Here is a 19,460-nt window from a genome sequence, read left to right as displayed (position 1 = left end):
CAACTGTCTACCAAAAGTTGCTCTCTTAATGTTCCTTGGAAATATTTTTATTGGATAAGTATATATTTATGCTCCACATATGATTGATTAAAACTATGCACATACCATGCTTCACACATGGGTCCAGTCCAGGGTGATGTTTTTAAAACACACTGGGCACTAGGACCCTGGATCGCATTCCTGGGGTCTAATGGAACCCTTTGACCTCCTTCTCCTCAGTTCCCAGCTGCTATTTTAAGGGCATCGTTTGGAGAAATCTTACAAGCTGTGACTTGGACAATGCCAATGATAATTAATCACAACCCTGTTTTCCAGGCAGCTGTGCTATAGATGGAAACGAATCTATTAAGTAAAGAATAATGTTCAAGAAGGAAAATCACCCCAAATCAGCCCAGCACTGCTCTGTGCGTTTGAGTACTTCAGAGCTGCCTTTGCTTGGGGCATCCAAGATCACACTTCTAGGATTGGGGTTCTTGGAGGATGCCATTTTTGGCAAACTCTTTTCAAAACACAGAGGGTTTGTGTGTGTGTGTGTGTGTGTGTGTGTGTGTGTGTGTGTGTGTGCGTAGGTTGTAGCAGCCTCTGGTGTTCATGGTTAGGTCAGCCGGTACTTTGATGGCTTCTCTGTGACCTTTCACACCCTCGTAAGACACTCTTTCCCCCTAACTCTGTGAGGTTTCAATACTTTGCTGTTTATGTGAGGCGGGCTGTACTTTTCTGCTGACTGTCCCTGTTTGCCTGTAGGTTACCCTCTCCACGCTCCCGAAGCCTACTTTCCCTATTTCAAAAAGAACAACGTGACCACAATCGTGAGATTGAACAAAAAGATTTACGAAGCGAAGCGCTTCACGGACGCCGGCTTCGAGCACTATGACCTGTTCTTCATAGACGGCAGCACCCCCAGCGACAACATCGTGCGACGATTCCTGAACATCTGTGAGAACACGGAGGGGGCCATTGCCGTCCACTGCAAAGGTGTGCCCGAGCTGTCAGGGGTCCGCCGTGCTGGGGGCCCGAACCCACCCGATCATGAGCAAGACCCTCGGGTGATAGAATGCAGTAGGGTGTTTTTCTTTGGTGTTAGACAGTTGGAACATGAGCCCCTTGTAATAATCCCTTCCCTAAAGAAAGGATTAATTGTCTTGGAGGTGGGACCCAGCTTTCTGGACAAGTCATTGCATGTACTTGTGACTCTTCTGAGCCCAGGCTCATTGACTCTGAACATCAGCAGGAAGAGGTGTCCGTAGACCAGAAAGACATCTTTCCTTAGAGGCGAATGTTAGTTCCCTTGCCCCCTTTCCCTTCCGAATTGATCGTCTTTTCTAAATACTCTTCCATCACCTGACATGTAGTGTTTCCATGTTGGTGTGTGTCTGTGTGAGTGTTCACTAGTGTGTATGCCAGACTTTGACAACTCAAGGCTTCCTTAGTCTCCAGTTTTGTATTTTTGAGAGAGGGTTTCTCACTGAAGGGGGATCTTGCCTTTTTGGTTATACTGACTGGTCGGCGAGTCCCACAGATTCTCTTCTCTCTACCCTCCCCATTCACGAGCACCTGGATTATACTTGGGTCATTATACCTTTGTTGTGGATATTGGGGCTCAAACCCAAAGACCCCATTCTTGCTTGGGAGGCTTACTGAGTGTCCTCCTAGCTCCTCTAGATTGCTTTCTTTTAAGGGTCTCTCTGCTCTTACACCCTTGTGCAGCTCCTTTCCTAAGTCTTCTACCTCATAGAATGGAGGGTCTTCGCGCCCATTACCTGCTATGGGTTAGCTCAGAATTAACCGGAGGGCTTGGCTGCACAATTGAGAACCTGGCTTCTGGAGTGGGCACTCTGACTCAGAGACTGGTCAGTAGAGCAAGTGTAGGTCCCAATTTAAAAAATAAATAAAAATGCAGGATTTCCAGTTAAGTCGGAAGGAGCTCAGATTCCACCGTAGGTTGACTAGTTTTGGTGATCTTAATTTCAGCGGAGACAATTCACTCCTCCGCTTGGAACCTCAAGCAAGCCACTCGCAGCTCCTCACAATGCCGCGAGGTGGCGCTCTCACACTGGCTTTGTGGCCACAAAGGGTTTTTGTGGCATATTATGCAAATCGGCCAGTAGGTGTTGGGGATGGTACTGTTCTTTTGATGAGCGCAGGGCGGCTGTAACTGCCTTATTCAGACAGTGTGGCTTTGGTTCTGACAGAAATTAAAATACCATTTTGTAGGCCCTTGTTTCTATGTTTAAGATTTGAGTAGGTGGAGGAACTTTGCTGAACATGTGAGCTGTGAGCAGCGCTGCGAAGCTGAGCTTGGAAGAAGCCTGGAAGAAGGACCCGCACATGGCCCCCGATTTAGGGATGGCTCACGAAGCCAGGCTGCACCCACCTTCTTTGGAGGGAAAGACCCTGGCTTGCAGGACAGTCAGTCTCTCTGGGTTGTTAGAAGGGTGCTCCTTGCTCACTCCGTTGCTTCTGGTCTCTCCCCGACGCAGAGAACTGGCTTGTTCTGAACTAAATAGAATTTTGTGCCAGCTGCGTTTGCCTATCAGAAGGCTAAGTTTATGGACCCCACGAAATTGGATTTTCCTGCTGAGAGAAGCCAGCTTGAGGGAGAACTAATTCCTCCCGCACCCCTCCGTGTGTGTGTGTGTGTGTGTGTGTGTGTGTGTGTGTGTGTGTGTGTGTCTCGGGGTGTGAGAGGGGGAGGGGTGGTTGGGACCCAGTGTCTGACCCTAACTCTGGTAACTAACATAGTGGTGTCCCACACTATTAGAGGTTGCTCAGCTGCAGGACAAGGCCCCCCATTCACATACCTCCCGAGCGGGTTGTGGGAATGAAGCTTTAGTACCGGGTCCTCCTCTCATCGATTTGGATGTTCGGTTTCCTATTTAAACCAAAACCCAGCTTTTCCCCTAGGAGATTAATTTGGCCTTTTCCCTAATCAGTTTTATTATCACAAGGTTATGTGTATATCTGTATATTTATAAGATATACTTTGGATCAACTCTCAAGGAAGAAAAAGACATAGCTTTCACTTTTTACTTAAAAATTTTCAAATAGTATTTTTATCATGTTTTTCCTTTCCCCCAATTCCTTTCCTATCCGTCTTATGCACCCAACCTCATGTTCTCTGTTCATCTCAAAAACAAGAAAACAGAAGACAAAAATCAAAACAAACAGAAAAAAATAAGATTTTTTAAAAATGCCCAAACAAAATAAAATGAAACAAAAGTTCCCTAGCACAAAAACATGGAGTTCATCTTGTGTTGGTCAATTACTTCTGGGACTGGGAGCTGCCCTGGGGTGTGGTTAACAGGGAGACTCCCTAGGGAAAAACTGTTTCCCATCTACAGGAAGTAGCTTTTTGGTTAGGGTTGGCACCCTGTGTCCCCTTCCCTCCCTGTCTCAGTGCTGCGACCCTGTGTGGCTTGAACCCGTGCGGCTCTTGTGAGTGCCGGCACAGCCTCTGTGAGTTCACACGGCAATCACTCGCTCTTGCAGTAGATGGGAATTATTATCAATCCACAGTGGACAATGCACCGAGAGTGAGAGCCTTTGGAGCAGTCATCCTAAATGGGATGTCTTTTTACATGTCCCCACCCCCACTCCAAGGCTCAGGAATCTAAGGGGAAGTGGAGGTGGAAAGATAAAGCCAGAGGCGGCGGATGATTCCCCGGAAACAGTGTCTTCCAGACACAGCTTAAATTTAAACGAAGTGCCTACCTGGATGGCATGTGGCCACCAAGAGATGCTGGAAGAAAACTCGGCGGCTAAATATTCTTGTTGATGTACAGGCTGTCTTTGTGTATCACCTACCTGTGAATGTTTACCTCTTAAGGAACGTAGACACACTTTTCCCTATGGCAGAGCTGTTTTTCTCCCCATGTTTCCGCAAGCGTTGAAGTGAGCTCTTAGAGAGGAGTCACACTGATACGGGTGTTACTTACCTGTGCGGTGACCTCCTCCTTTTTCCCTTGTTAACCCAGGCAGGATTCTTCTACAGGCATCACACCTTTGGTTTTATTGCAGCTGTTTTGTTTTTAATGGCGCACTTAGCTACCTGGGCTTGCTAATTGCTTTGACATCTGCCCTGATTAAGTCAGCTTAATTTTCTGGAAATTCAAGCAGCACTCAGTGTTTTAATTGAACAAAAGGAGATGGGAGTGAGCCTCCTGTCCTTTGTTAAATGAACTCTCCGGGGGAAACAGAGAGGAAATGAAAATGTCATGTGTCAGCATCCAGTGTCACTCAGGGCAAATTAGACACAGCTGTGTTGCAAAGGTGCGGAAACCCACCACAAGGCTGTGTCTACAGCCCATATTGTGGGTGATTAAAGGAGTAGCTGTAAATTCAGGGCATTCTCTAGCACCAGTATTAATGTAAGATAGAGCAACATTTTTACTCCGTTCTGTGCATATTGATACCCTACTGGGAACCAGGAGGACTGGCAGGTCTAAAGCATCTGTTCTAAATAGAGCACCCTGCACCTTTGCCATGCGGTGCCAGGGAGCCCTTTAATTACGGATGCTTTAACATTTTTGTTAAAGTTTTAATAGAAACTTAGTGAAGTACTCCTATTCTGTTCACTGTGGTAAGAGCTTCCAATGATGGAGTGCTAAGTAGGTTCTTTTTATAGACCTAAAATTATAGACTCCTTTTAAAAGGGGGGGGGGGTGAAGCAACTTCAGTTTCAGAGAAATTTGAACACTCGCAGTACCATCTCTTGGATGTGAGGAGGATTAGGAGCCTGACTTGGGGTGGGGGGGTACCTGACAGCTCCCTGCATGAGGAGCAGTTGTGAGAGTCTCTAGGAAGAAGCCCCCTCTGCTCTCCGGACAGGGACCCAAACTGGAAACCCCCGAGACCAGCTGGCTCTGGTACCTGTCCTAACGTGCTCAGCTGCAGCTCCTTCCTCAGTTACGCAAGCCTTGTTAAGCATCTGGAGAGTTATAGTAACAATTCTTTATAGTAAAGTGGGAGTCCACTGAAGCTGTGGTTAACTCTGCCCCGTTATTGTTGTGGATGTTCGAGCTGAGTCAAAAGGAGCTTAGGACACACACACACACACACACACACACACACACACACACACACCCCTCATCTAATATTAGTGCATGTATACTTTTTAAACAGGAAAGGCGAGTGGGAAGGGAAGGCCGGCATCTATGGGCATAAACTTGACTGTCCCTGTCCTTTGGCTGTCACGTTTGATGACCATTCTAAGCAGTATTGCTATCAAGTGGGCAAATTGCTTGTGCTAGGCAAAATCCTATTTTTTTTTTCCTGCATAGAAGTACAGATTCACGTGCAGTGTATAGGTTCCTGTAGCAGGGCAATTTCATGGTAGGCAATTAGAAATAAATGTCCAGAGATGTTTCTGGGAAGCAGTAATATCAGATGGCTCAGCAGCTGAAGGTGCTGGCTGCCTAGCCTGTCCACCTGAGTTTGATTGCTGGATCCTCATGGTGAAGGAGATAAAGGACTCTTGACCATTGCTGTCTGACCTCTGTGCACACGTACACCACAGATAAGTCAATGCAACTTAATTAGAATAACTATGGAAAAGCTGACGTAAAGACATTCATTTTTTATATTTTTAATACTTCTTAAATTAGAGTGGGTTTAAAAATTGATAAGCAGTGATGTATATTGCACCATTAGACATTATGACTGTTCCTCAGATCTGATCAAATACTGTGCTTTTCATAGTACTGGGGTGGGGGGAGTATATTATTTTTATTATTTGACCAGGGAAAATGCAATATTTTGTTTCTTCTTATTCAAGTCAATGGCTTTATTCATTTATTGTAGCACTGGGGATTGAGCCTAAAGTTTCATGCACGAGAAACAAACTTTCTACCATTAAGTTACTGCCCTAGTCCTAGACTATTCACAAACAACGCTATTGACTAGATTTCATCTCTCTCCCCATCTCTCTCTTTCTCTCTCTTTCCCTCTCTTCCTGCTTCTTTCTTTCTGATAGAGTCTCACACATTGTGCCCTGGCTGGACTTGAACCTCATGATTCTCTTGCTGTGCCTCCTCAATTCCAGGGTGACAAGTATGGGCCACCACACCTGATTTTTCCCATTCCCTTCTCTAATTCTAAATCCCTTTTCATAGATGAGTTTCAGGTCAGAGATGTTAGTCATTTTAAATTCCATGGTGACTCAATCAAAATGTCTTTCTAACTCACCTCTAGCCCCTTATCGCTGCCTCCCGGCCTCTCTTGGCCGCCATCTTTGCACCCTGGCCTCTGCCCGCCCATTTCTCCCCCTGGACAGCAGTTTTCTGCCTCCAGATCCATTTCCTGAATTCATGTCACTTTCTTACCCTAAAATGCAGGGCAGCTACACTTTGCCCTTTCTGTTGGTTATAGAAAAATGTGGGTGGTTCGGTTTCATGTTGTGGTCCCCCATCCCCCGCTTTTTCCTTTGGCACTGGGAATTAAACCAGGGGCATTGCACAGGTTTGCCAGGCGCTGTGCCAATAAACTACATCTCCAGCCTGAAAATGTGTATTTTTTTTACATGGGAGAAACTTCACGAATGCCAGCCATTTCTGCCGTCTTTGCACTGGAATCGAGCGCAGTCCGTGGACAGGGCACTGTTAAGGGGTTTGTGGATGCACTTGCTCTACTGCATTTTTTTGTTTTCTTTTTTTTTACAGCTGGTCTGGGAAGAACTGGGACTTTGATCGCCTGTTATGTCATGAAACACTACAGGTTTACACACGCCGAAATCATTGCTTGGATCAGAATCTGCAGACCAGGTTCCATCATCGGACCTCAGCAGCATTTCCTGGAAGAGTAAGTGCCCCTTTCCAATGACAGTAGTTCCCTGTTTTTCCTTCTCGCCCCTGAGCCTCTCAACCCTTGTTCCCTGGCTGTGGACTCCGTTATAAAACAACTCCATTGTTAGAGAAGGTGGCGCTTCTGGAAGACTATTGTTGACGTGACAGCTAAGGTCTCTGATTTTGTACTTTGTATCTCTTAGATCAGGTGACAGAGGAGCTCTGTCATCTCTGCCCACCCCTTTCCTGTCACTTTCTATGCGTGATGTGGCTACAGTGCAATTTTCTTATGTCTTCCCATTTGACACTGCTCATTTCTTTCTTTTGCTTGTGTGTCTAAAAGCAGAACGAAAAAAAAATCCAAACCCCTCACAACTGGGGTCAGTCACTGGGTCAATCATGGGTCAGTCACTGGGTCAGTCATGGGTCAGTCACTGGGGTCAGTCATGGGTCTGTCATGGGTCAGTCACTGGGTCAGTCACTGGGTCAGTCACTGGGGTCAGTCACTGGGGTCAGTCATGGGTCAGTCACTGGGGTCAGTCACTGGGGTCAGTCCCGGGGTCAGTCATGGGTTAGTCACTGGGTCAGTCATGGGTCAGTCACTGGGTCAGTCACTGGGGTCAGTCACTGGGGTCAGTCACTGGGTCAGTCATGGGTCAGTCACTGGGGTCAGTCATGGGTCAGTCATGGGTCAGTCATGGGTCAGTCATGGGTCAGTCATGGGTCAGTCATGGGTCAGTCCCTGGGTCAGTCACTGGGGTCAGTCCCTGGGTCAGTCATGGGTCAGTCATTGGGGTCAGTCATTGGGGTCAGTCATGGGTCAGTCCCTGGGTCAGTCACTGGGGTCAGTCATAGGTCAGTCATGGGTCAGTCCCTGGGTCAGTCACTGGGGTCAGTCCCTGGGTCAGTCCCTGGGGTCAGTCACTGGGGTCAGTCCCTGGGGTCAGTTACTGGGGTCAGTCCCGGGGTCAGTCACGGGTCAGTCATGGGTCAGTCCCTGGGGTCAGTCACTGGGGTCAGTCCCTGGGTCAGTCATGGGTCAGTCATTGGGGTCAGTCATGGGTCAGTCCCTGGGTCAGTCACTGGGTCAGTCACTGGGGTCAGTCCCTGGGGTCAGTTACTGGGTCAGTCATAGGTCAGTCATGGGTCAGTCACTGGGGTCAGTCACTGGGTTAGTCACTGGGGTCAGTCATGGGTCAGTCATGGGTCAGTCACTGGGGTCAGTCCCTGGTCAGTCCCTGGGGTCAGTCACTGGGTCAGTCATGGGTCAGTGTCTGGGTCAGTTTCTGGATTTAGTGAGACAATCAAGCTACTAAAGAAACTTAAGTTTCAGATTCCTGTGAGAAGGAATGGACGAATGAGAAAATAAGGTTCACTAAGTCCATTCTGATCAGGTCGCCACTGGCTTCAGGCTCATTATTTGGAAGATCACTCCTTTATAAACCCACACCCATGTCTTTCCAGCCAACCCCAGGCCACTGTGAGAAGATTCTATTTGTAAGGATGTCCTTTATGAAACATCTGGCTTCCTCATATTAAGCACAAATAGAAGGAGGAGGAAAATTTTCCTTTGCTTTGAGATAATAGCTCTGGTTAGCCTTGACCTCAATAAATAGCTGAGGGTGGCTTAGCTGCCTCTGCTTCCAACCTTCTGAGTGCTGGGATGACAAGGTTGATTGAACCCAGACCTCTTTGAATGCTACGCAGGTGCGCTAACCATCGAGCCACACCTTCAGTCTCCTAGCCTGAGAGGAAGCGGAACTAATTGTCTTCAGTCCAATTCGAATGCACCGGTCAGTTTCTGACACCTTACGCAGACGCTTTCTTTCTTTGCCCTCCAGCTGGAATGGTTCCATTTGACTTAAATCACTCTGGTTTAGATGAGGTGTCCTAAGCAAGAACGATGTCCCCAGTAAGCTTTTCACATCTGAAATAATTAAGAAATCTTTGCGCCCGAGGGAGTACTCTTCCACTAAACCCACGGGGATAACTGCTAAGGAAATCCGGAAACGGAAATCCGGAAACGGAAATCCGGAAACGAGCAGGAAAAACTCAGCTCGAGAGCAAGAGACGGGAACGTGATGGGTTGAAAGAAAAGTTCTGCACAAGCAGGGTCCTTAAAGAGACAGAGTGTCCATGTCTCTCCTCATCGGGACAAACAAGCTAGTCTGCTAGGGCTTTATTCTCAGGAGATCACGGGCTTCCTCCGGTTCTCCGTTGTGCGTTAATGCGTCTGTAGTACGGGCATAAGCCTGGCGCTGATGATGCTAACCGCTTGGTAATGTTGAATAAGTGACCTCAAGGTTTGAAACTTGAAACCCTAATGTTCCCAAACCTGCTTCTTTAATCCACTTTCTCAGTCTTAAAACGATCAGTCGGAAGACTGTCTCTTTAAAAGGCACAGCCGAAGGACCCAGGACACACTTGGTTCAGGTCTTTTTCCCTCCTGTGCAGGTGTCAGGGTCTACCATTGTTCCCCTTTCTGCTTGTGTCCCCAATGTTTTCGCCACCCCACTGTTCTCTGCCTTCTCTTATAATGGTATCAGAAGACATAGGGTCCTGAGGCATCTGCACTTGGCTTCGAGCAATGCCTTTTATCTGTAAATGATACGCTATAAGACTTTGGCGACACCCTTCAATGTGACTCGTAGTACAGTTTCCCAAGTACTTGCCTGTGCAAACTGAAGTGTAGGACCGACCTACTTCCATAGCTAAGTACTGTATGTAATGCTTGGATCAGAACCTTCCAGAAGGTAGATTTCTCTTATACCTTTTCTGCTTTGTGAGGTGTTTTGAACTTGCACGGAGTAATGCCTGTGTTGTTCATGGCTTCTCCCAGGCTTCCTTAGGTTGTCTTTTTCAGGGTTGTATCTAGGGCTATTCTGTCAAGTTATCAAACGTAACTTTTTAGTCTCTTATTCTCTCCCTCCCCTCCTCTCAGCTTCACCGATTCCTAGCTTGTGATTGGTGTAGCCCCTGGGGGGGGGGTTGTCATTTAGGGTACCAGGGACACACATCCATCCAGCAGCTGTGTATTCTCTGCGGGCTTATATCAGGCAGTGTTCTTGCATCCAGGGTATGGCAGTAAATGTCTCAGCCAAGGTTTTTGTAATACTTGCCTTTCTATTGGGAGAATATGCCGCAGGTAGATATGTGGTCTGTATATGGGATAGCTTTTGATGGTAGGTGCTAGGAAGATAGAGATGGGGAGAGGGTAATAGTGGGGGGAGGAGCTCTCTCCGCACTGGAAGACTGAAGAGAGTGTTGAACACTAGAGGACAAGAAGGAGCAAGTCCCATGTTCCACGTGCAGGGAATATATGGAGGTCCTGAGGCAGAAACTCACTCACATCTTCAGTCTGGAATGAAGGCTAAACGAATAAGGTACGGTAGCGTGCAGCAACTCCACAACTCAGAATTCTGAGGCAGGGAGATACAAGTTCCAGGTTTGCTGGGCTACGAAGTGTTATAGGCCAGCCTCAGAAATATAGAAAGACACCATCTCAGAAATCAAAGTGAAATAAAAAACAAAACAAAACAAAGCAGCGGAGTAAAAGCTGGTGTCTGTGGACTATAATAAGCTAGAGGTCAGTGAGTGAGCGAAGCATTCGTCCCATGTATCCTTCCCAAGACCCAGACGTAGAAAACACTACTAGTCAGAGCCCACTCTTGTGGTTTTTGCCACTCAACGCCCAGTTCAGCAAGGCTATGTCTGACTCGTCACACCATAAGTGAACTGTGCAGGCCTTTGAGTGTTGTCTGAGCAGAACCAAGTGTGTCTATTTTTCTAAATCTTACATTCTTTTGTACTAATGATAGAAATGCTTGTTTCCTTCTATTGCTGTGTAGCGTTGGGATGTTTGAGTATATGATTTTTTTTGTCCTCCTGGTGAGCATTTAGGTTGTTCACAGTGTTGGCTAACTTGCATCTTTTGTTCATATGATCTGTTGGATGGACACCTGTGACAGAGCAACCGGGCAGTGTGCCTTGGGCTTTAGGGGTGTTAGCCAGTGGTTTCTGGAGGTCTGGAAAGCCGAGGGGATGTGCAGAAGTCTGTACTAGTGCAGGGCTTGTGTGGAGTGGGGGCAGAATGAGAGGCAATTTGGCATTTGGGGAAATGAGGAGTCTGAAGGGCTTCACTGGATAAATTCACTTACTCTCTTCCTGATATTTCCTGTTAGGCTTGGAAACTTTATTTCAAATACCCTTTTCCCACTTGCTACTTTAAACATACCACTGAACCTTCTCCAAGGTTATTTTGTGCTAACAGCAATTTTTCTTCTGCTCTGCTCGTGTACTGTTCAGAGCTGACAAAAGGCTTTTTCTGTTAAATGTAAACAACTGAGGAGAGTTGATCTCGTCCTTCTCAGCATGAAGTTCTTAATGAGACAATTTTAAGGTTTTTATTTTCTGTCTTAATTCTCTGTTGTAACAGAGATCTGCCCAGAATTAGCTTTCCAAGAAGAAAGATTCATTTTAACTCATGACCTTCAAAGTGTCAGCCCATGATTTACCCTACAAATTGTGATTACCAATCAATCACATCTGTGTGTCCATCCATCCATTTACCCACCCACCCACATATCCACCCATCCACCTATCTACCCATTTATCAACCCACACATTTACCCATCCATTCATCCATCCACAATCTACTCATCCATCCATTCATCCATCCATCCATCCATCCATCCATCCATCCATCCATCCATTCATCTACCCACCCATCCATCCATCCAACTCTTCTACTTACCTACTGTTTACTGTCACCATCCTCTATCTTCCATCTAATCACAATCCAAAATGTTGTCATTTTACAATTTGAGTGGTGCTGTCTAGAGAAATGTTGGCTTCCTTCTATCCACCATCACTATTTATAATTATTTGAACTATTTCACTAGTGAACGTTCAGAACTACAGCAGAAAGAGGCAACATCTTTGCTTTCCTCATTATTATTAAGATACAAAAGGAAGAAGAAAAAAAATCTACTTTGTTCTTTCGTATTATTTCTTACTAAAATAGTTGTTCCTCTCTGAAGTTTCTTCTATCTTTTTATTTGGATTAGGAAATGTCTTACAGTGCTTCTTTTATCTTGGGTGAGCAGTGTGTGTGTGTGTGTGTGTGTGTGTGTGTGTGTGTGTGTGTGTGTGTGTGTGTGCGCGCGTGCATGTATGCCATGGCACAATGGGAAGTTCAAAGGTCAACCTCAGATGTGTTTGAGACAGGGTCTCCTGTGTTTGCTGATGTGTATGTCAGGCAGGCTAGTCCTTAAGCTTCCAGGAATCCTGTCTCTGGTTTCCATTTCTCCACCCTGGGCCATCTCTTCAGCCCTAAAGCTTCTTTTAGAGTAGATATGCTGGCACCCAGTTCTTTCATTTTCTGGCATCTGAGTATGTCTTAATTTCTTCTTCCTTCGTGAAAGGTCATAGCTTCGTCTGCAAGCATTTGCAGCTTCCATCTGCCCTCCACAATTACTGCTAAGCATAAGTCCTGCTGTTGCCATTTTCATTAAGATTTTTAAAATTATCTTTAATTTTCAGGATTTAAACAGTTTGTTGTTGTTTTTATTGGTTATTTTATTTATTTACATTTCACATGTTGTCCTCCTTCCCATCTGCAAACCCTTTTTCCCCCCATTCCTTCTCCCTCTGCTTCTATGAGGGGGCTTACCCACCCACTCACTCACTCCTGCCTCACCACTCTAGCATTCCTGGGACATCGAAGCTTCACTGGACTAAGGGCCTCCCCTCCCAAGTGGTCTCTATAGGTTCTGTCTCCCCTTTGTTGGGTGTTTTAGCTAATGTCATCCCTGCTGCGTCCTGGGAATTTCTTACTTTCCTGGCATCTGGGACTTTCTAGTGCTACACCCAATTCTCCATTCCCCACTGCTACAGTCCTCTGTTCAATTTTCTAACCTTCAGTACATCTCCCTATCTCCTTCCACACCTGATCTCCCCCATTTTCTCTCCTTTCTCTCTCCCTCCCAGGCCCTCCCTTCCTCTATCTCCTGTGACTATCTTGTTCCCCCTTCTAAGTAGGACTGAAGTATCCACACTTTGGTTTTACTTTTTGACCTTCATATGGTCTGCAAGTTGTATATTGGGTATTCCAAGGTTTTCCCCCAATATTCACTTATCAGTGAGTACATACCATGTGTATTTTTTTATGTCTGGGTTGCTTCACTCAGAATGTTATTTTCTAGTTTTATCCATTTGCCTGCAAATTTCATGAAGTCACTGTTTAATAGCTGAGTAGTACTTCACCGTGTAAATGTACCACACTTTCTGAATCCATTCCTCTGTTGAGGGACATCTGGCTTCTTCCAGCTTCTGGCTATTATAAATAAGGCTGCTATGAACACAGTGGAGCATGTGTCCTTGCTATATGTTGGAACATATTTTGGGTATATGCCCAGGAGTGGTATAGCTGGGTTCTTAGGTAGAACTATTGCTAGTTTTCTGAGGAACCACCAGACTGTTTGCCAGAGTGGTTGTAGCAGCTTGCAATCCCACCTGCAATGGAGGAATGTTCCTGTTTCTCCACATCCTCACCAGCATCTGCTGTCACCTGAGGATTTTTTTTTTTTTGTTTTTGTTTTTTATCTTAGCCATTCTGACTGGTGTGAGGTGGAATCTCAGGGTGGTTTTGATTTGTATTTCCCTGATGGCGAAGGATGTTGAACATTTCTTCAGGTGCTTTTCAGCCATTCAAGATTCCTCAGTGGTGAATTTTTTGTTTGGTTCTATATCCCAGTTTTTGATTGGGTTTATGTGGTGCTTGGGGTCAAGGAGTCCACTAACTGAGCCATGTTCCCCGCCTGTACATGTCCTATTGCTTTGCTTCCCCGAGGGTGCGGGTTGGGCCCGAGATTTTCTGTCTTGCTGCTATAGGTAGAGACAGAACTTAGGATTCCCCCCTCAGTGTTTGCTGATACCAGAGGCTTCTTGTCACTGCTGGGTGGAAATGGAGGTGTGACCTTTCCCAGTGCTTCTACTGATAATACAATAGGTGAGGTCCCCTCTGGCACCCTAGGCTGAGAAGAGAGGGATGCCAGTAACTGTCTATTGGGATAGGATTCCAGTTCCACTGTTAGCACCTCTGAGGGGAGTGGGGCTTGCTTGAAAGATGTCATTGTCTGTCTCACTACATGGCTGCCTTTATGCTTCCCTAATCAGGGAAGAAGGGTGTGGGGTTGCCCCTTGACAGCCTAGTAGGGTGGGACTCTAAGATTCCTTCTCAGCCTTTGCTGGTGGGCTGAAATACAGCCACTTTTGTTTTTCTGTGGCGTTTGGCTGTACCAGAACGTTCACTGTGTAAACTTTTCCTGTTTTTACTAGAATCACCTCTGACTGTAGAAAGTAAGATTTTGTTGATGGAAAGGTCTGATCGCATATGGGTCACTCGCTTATAAAAATACAGGATTTATATAACAAACCCCCGCGACCTCATTGCTGTGCTGTTTCTTGAATCTCACGGTTCGTAACTAGTTTATCTTCGTCGGTTTTTCAGAATCTTCATTTGTTTGTTTCATATATGAGATTAAAAAATATTCAGTGAGCAGAATAGGGGAAAGTATGTGTACTTGATCTTCCTACAAGTGGTGGCTCTGCCTTCTATTTTGAGAAACTTGGCACGGCTGTGGTGTTCGGCCTGATATTTATATATGGTAGACTGTACGGTTGTCCTGACCATGCACAGCGTATTTCCCTGCTCCTGGGTGTGCAACAGTATAGAAAACAGGAACCCTGCAGAAGGGATTAAGAATTGTGGTTTCAATGAGAGCCAGGGAATCATCTAGGGGAGAAGACAACAAGGCAGAAGATATATCTGTATCCCTTGAAGGTGGAAGGATTGGAAAGATGTCAAGGAACTTGACAGCCACTGGACAGGGATAATGATAAGGAAACCGATTGTCTCCTCAGAGCTTCCAGAGGGAACTAATCCTGCCTACACTTTGGTCTTAGTCCAGTGAAAGTGCAATTAGATGTCCAAAGTCTAACTTTTGTGTTGTTATTAACCACTTTGGTTGTGGTCATCTACAGAAGCTAGCTCACAGTCATGAAATACTGATGGTAAGGTGCACAGGTTCCAGTGACAACCAAGGTTATTCTGAACTTCTTGTGGTTGTCCTGTCGTGTAATTTGGAGCATTTGATGTGGGGGATGTGTGATGCTGGTCTTGCTCAAGGAAGACTGGGCTACAGGCTGCACATCGTGCATCATGTAGATGGAGGGGGGGGGGTCAGAGTGGCTAAAAAGGAGGCTACTCAGTCTGTCAGGGAGACAGGCTTAGTAAGGCACTAGATATGAGCTGCAGAGATAAAGACGTGTACCCGGAATATTTCAAGGGGAAAAATAGTCTTTGAAGACCAACTGTGCTATGAAGGACGAAGAGTATGAAGTCAGCGATGACGCAAAATTGTGAATAATTAACAGGGTCATTAGGAGAGAAGTGGGGGTGAGAAATGTTTCACAGTGTCTCCATCTGTCATGAATTATGGAATAGGCAAGAAGGACTGCTTTCGTTCTTTCTTTCAGAACTGAAAACTCAGTCAGAACTCTCTAAGCTGTATCAGTTCTAAATCTGTCTGTAGAAAAGCTGGTTAGTCATATTCTAAGTTCCTTGAAAAACAAAAGAAAACAAAACCAAAAACAAGCCAAGATCCAGGTGTTGAATGGATGTGTCCTAGACAAATGGGTCACCTGTGTTAAGTGTGGTTTGACGACACTTCTGCGAATTGCTGATCAACTAACACTTCAGCAGTCCCAAACTTTTCCTTTGTTTGATATTTTTCTATTTAAAGCTATCTCTAGGATATAAATAAAGATGTTTTCAAAACACCCATCAAGTGTGTTTCTTAAACTTAAAACTAAAAATACCATTTTTAAGCTGTAAATATCACCATGAACCAAAAATGTTTCTACTATTAAATGCCCTTTAGATTCTTGAGATGATACACAGATAACTCTATTATTAGCTTGCTTTGAAAGCCTGCTTCTCAAAGACAACCTGTAGACACGTGGAGTCAGGCTGTGTTTGTTCGACTGTACCACTCTGCTCGAACTTTCTCAAAAGAACCTACACAGAGCTAAAAATCCACACCCTGCTGGGAGTTCTATTTTGAATCATCTTCAGAAAGTAACCACTTTGTGTCTGAAACCCTTTGCAGTTTTAAAATTTATTTATTTATTTATTTATTTATTTATTTACTTACTTAGTGTATATATGTGTACTTGCTTTTCTGTCTCGGCACTGTGTGTATGCAGGTGCCTGTGGAGGCCAGAAGAAGGTGACAGATCCCTTGGAATTGGAGTCCCAGGTGGGTTGTGACAGCCATCTGGTATAGGCAATGTGAACCAAACCTGGGTCCTCTCAAAGGGCACCCAGCGCTCTTCACTGTTGAGCTGTCTCTCCAGTGGCCTCCCACACCCACTCCAACCCTTTTCAATCTTAAATTCATCGACTCCCAAATTCGCCATATATATTAGTTGTAAGCTGTCATCAAGTCTGTGAGTCAACAGGGGCCATTCTCATTCAAACCACCTCGTACCACAGTTGCCATGTTATACCAGGTCTTTCATGGGTGCTTAGAAAACTTGGTGAATTAATTTCACAGTTGGGTTGAGCTGATCAGAAACTAATAGCTTTACCATTATCTTTTGTTTTATGAAATTACTGAAAATAAGATAAACTATTTAGAAAATGCGAAACTGGGGTGAAGGAGCTAGCTCATTTGATTGAGGGCTTGCCACATAGGCAGGAGGGCGTGAATCCATTCCCCAACACCCACATAAAAAACTAGGCGAGGTGGCTTGTGTCTTTCATTTCAGAGCTGGAGACAAGAGGTAGGAGAATCGGCCAAGGCTTAACAGTCTGCTAGTCTTGACAGTTGATTAGCTCCAACTCCTATAATAAATAGATTCTGTCTCAAAAAACCAAACTAAACCAACCAACCAACCCCCCAACCCCATGGATTAAGATGCAAAAAGATAACTGAGATTGTCCTCTGGCTTCTCGCCACCCCCACCACACCTACACTACACCCAGCCACATAAAAATATCCTAGGGGTGATAGCTTAGTATTGTGTTATATTAGAGTGCTTGCTAAAAAGTCTGGGGCCCCCAGTTGAACTAAGTGGTGGCACATACCTGGAATCCCAACACGGGGAAGTAGAGGCAGGAGCATCGGAGGTTTGAGTACATCCTCAACTACACAGTAACTAGTGGGTTCTCTAGGATGATTACTACCTGTTCTTTTACTACCTGTTCAGCAGTAGGGCAAGGAGCACAGCTTCACTGTTTTAACAACAAATGTAAGCATTTAATACTTGATCTTTCCTAAAATATAAGAACTTAAAGTCTTTGATATTATTAAGAAATTGTAGTTCAACAGTAGATGATGTCATGGCTTGTCTATTAATATAGCAGGCATTTCTGCTTAAGTTTTTAATTTACATTGTTTGTTAAAAATCACATTTTAAAAGTTAAATAAATTGATGATTTTCTTTTTAAATTCATCAGTTGACATTAAAAAGTTACCATTCACATAGTTTTATGTAAAAATTATTTTAATATCTGAAAAAACAGTACTGACAAAAATGTATAATTTTAAGCAAAATATGTTTAAAATCTGTACATTTATCTTTGTTTTGTAAAATAAAGTCGTTCAAAAAAAGACTTTAAAAATTTACATAGTTTTATGTAAAAATTATTTTAATATCTGAAAAAACAGTACTGACAAAAATGTATAATTTTAAGCAAAATATGTTTAAAATCTGTACATTTATCTTTGTTTTGTAAAATAAAGTCGTTCAAAAAAAAGACTTTAAAAAAAGTTACTAAGGAAAAAATATTCTAATGTGGGTTCAAATGTCAACAGTAATTAATAATTAGAAATTTTTAACAGTTCTGGAATAAGGAACTTACCTTGAAATGTTTGTGCCAATTACACTAGATAAAAGTTTGTAAAGTTTTTTTGTAATAAGTTCTAAAATTCATTTTTAATCATAAATTTTTAACCACATCAGATAATTTGTTGATCTTAAGTATATTCACAATGTTCTGTGGCCTTCCCCACAATTTGTGGAATATTTTTTAATCATTCCAAATGAAAAGTTCATACCTATTAAACATAAAACCTTCACTTATCTCTTCTTCTGGTTCCTGGTCACTTCTATTTCACAGAATTTTCACAGAATAGGTGTCTCATATCATGTCTGGCTTATTTTTCTTTGAGTAGTTCCATAGTTCACTCACATCATAATAGTTACTTACACATGCCAAATTTGTAGCTCAGTCTCGGTAGCAAACATCAGAATTTTTTTCTGCCCATCTTTGCTGTTGTTGCATTGATGGGGATTGAACCCATGTCTTTTGCATGTAAGGCAGGTCCGCTATTATGGAGTTACAGTGCCAGCCTAAGGCCTGAATACTATTTTGCTGTATTTTGTTTAGGCATAAACTTGTTAATGGGCAATTGAGTTGTTCCCAACTTTGGAATATTGTGAGCAATGAGGGCCTGTGCTCAGTTCTTTTAGAGTTGCTGGACTATTGTGGAATTCTCTGTGTAGCTTTGGAGGTACTGCCAAGTTCTTTTTCATGGCAGCTGCTCCATACTACATCTCCACCTGCAATGCATGCTGGTCTTGGATGCAGCACAATGCTCTGTGTCCTCAAATGGCCAGAGATGGAAAGAGTTAAAAGAGTTTATTGGTTATAAAGTCTACATTTTGGCCAGACACGGTCTCACAGCTGATCACAGAAATCTTATGCCTAAAAGTAGACTTATCCACCTGAGTCTTTTAAAGTTTATTCCAAATGATTTTCCCCTTTCTGGTGATTTCCTTGTGCATTTCCCCTACACCATCAGAAATCCCACAAAATCTTCCACATGGTCTCTCATCACATGAGACTCTGGATTATTTTCCCCACACTTTCTGCCACTCAGTGTCTGCTTCCTCTCTGCCATTTTGATGTTGTTGGACTGTTTCACTAGTGAGTACCCTAAGCTAGGAGTGACCTGTGTGTCTGTCATAGCTCTGAGATGTTAATAGGAGTGCACAGCGAATGGTCCTCTGGTCATTGCTAGACCAACCTAGAAAATGGGGTAGGCATCTGGGGAGATGGCCCAGTATATAAAGCACTTGTGGCTAGAGGTTAGATCCTCAGAACCCATGTAAGAGTCTGACAGACTCTTTGACCTGCCTATAATCATTGTATCTGGTGGGTAGAGACAGGGTATTGGTCCCGTAAGGCAAGCTGGTTAGCTAGACTAGCTTGTCTGTGAGCTCTGGGCTCACTGGAGAAACTGCCTCAACATGTAAAGTGGAGGGTGACTAAAGAAGATATTTGACCACAACTTCAGGCTTCCACATGCACACACATGCACATGTACAATACACATATACATACATGTACACACACAATGCATGCACACACATATACACACATGCACACACACACACATACATATACACACGTACTGTTGCGGTAAATATTAAAAAAGATGGCCTAATCTTTTATCCCGTGCTTTGCCAACTCCTGTGGGGCCATTTGGCACTATGGGGATCTCTAACTTGGTGCTCCAGACCACCTCTAAGAACTCTACCACCCCTTCTGCTTCTGTCCCAGGTGCATATGACCACCCCAGCATGTTATTTTCACTCACTTCCACTTGGCAT

At 44.3% G+C, this 19,460-nt stretch overlaps 1 protein-coding gene across 4 annotated transcripts in view; it reads left to right on the top strand.

Moving 5' to 3' along the window:
• The window catches only part of CDC14A (cell division cycle 14A), a gene marked incomplete at both ends in the record, with an annotated part of 147,093 nt that overhangs the window by 92,588 nt on the left and 35,045 nt on the right, over positions 1-19,460 (top strand). For all 4 annotated transcript variants that reach the window (XM_080915390.1, XM_080915389.1, XM_080915388.1 and 1 more), the window contains 2 exons: positions 745-975; positions 6,657-6,795. In XM_080915390.1, the coding sequence (XP_080771516.1) occupies positions 745-975; positions 6,657-6,795 (370 nt within the window). The remainder of the gene's footprint in view (positions 1-744; positions 976-6,656; positions 6,796-19,460) is intronic.

Source organism: Micromys minutus (assembly GCF_963924665.1).
Source record: "Micromys minutus genome assembly, chromosome: 4".
Classification (NCBI taxonomy): Eukaryota; Metazoa; Chordata; class Mammalia; order Rodentia; family Muridae; genus Micromys; species Micromys minutus.
This window is presented reverse-complemented; position numbering and strand designations above follow the sequence as displayed.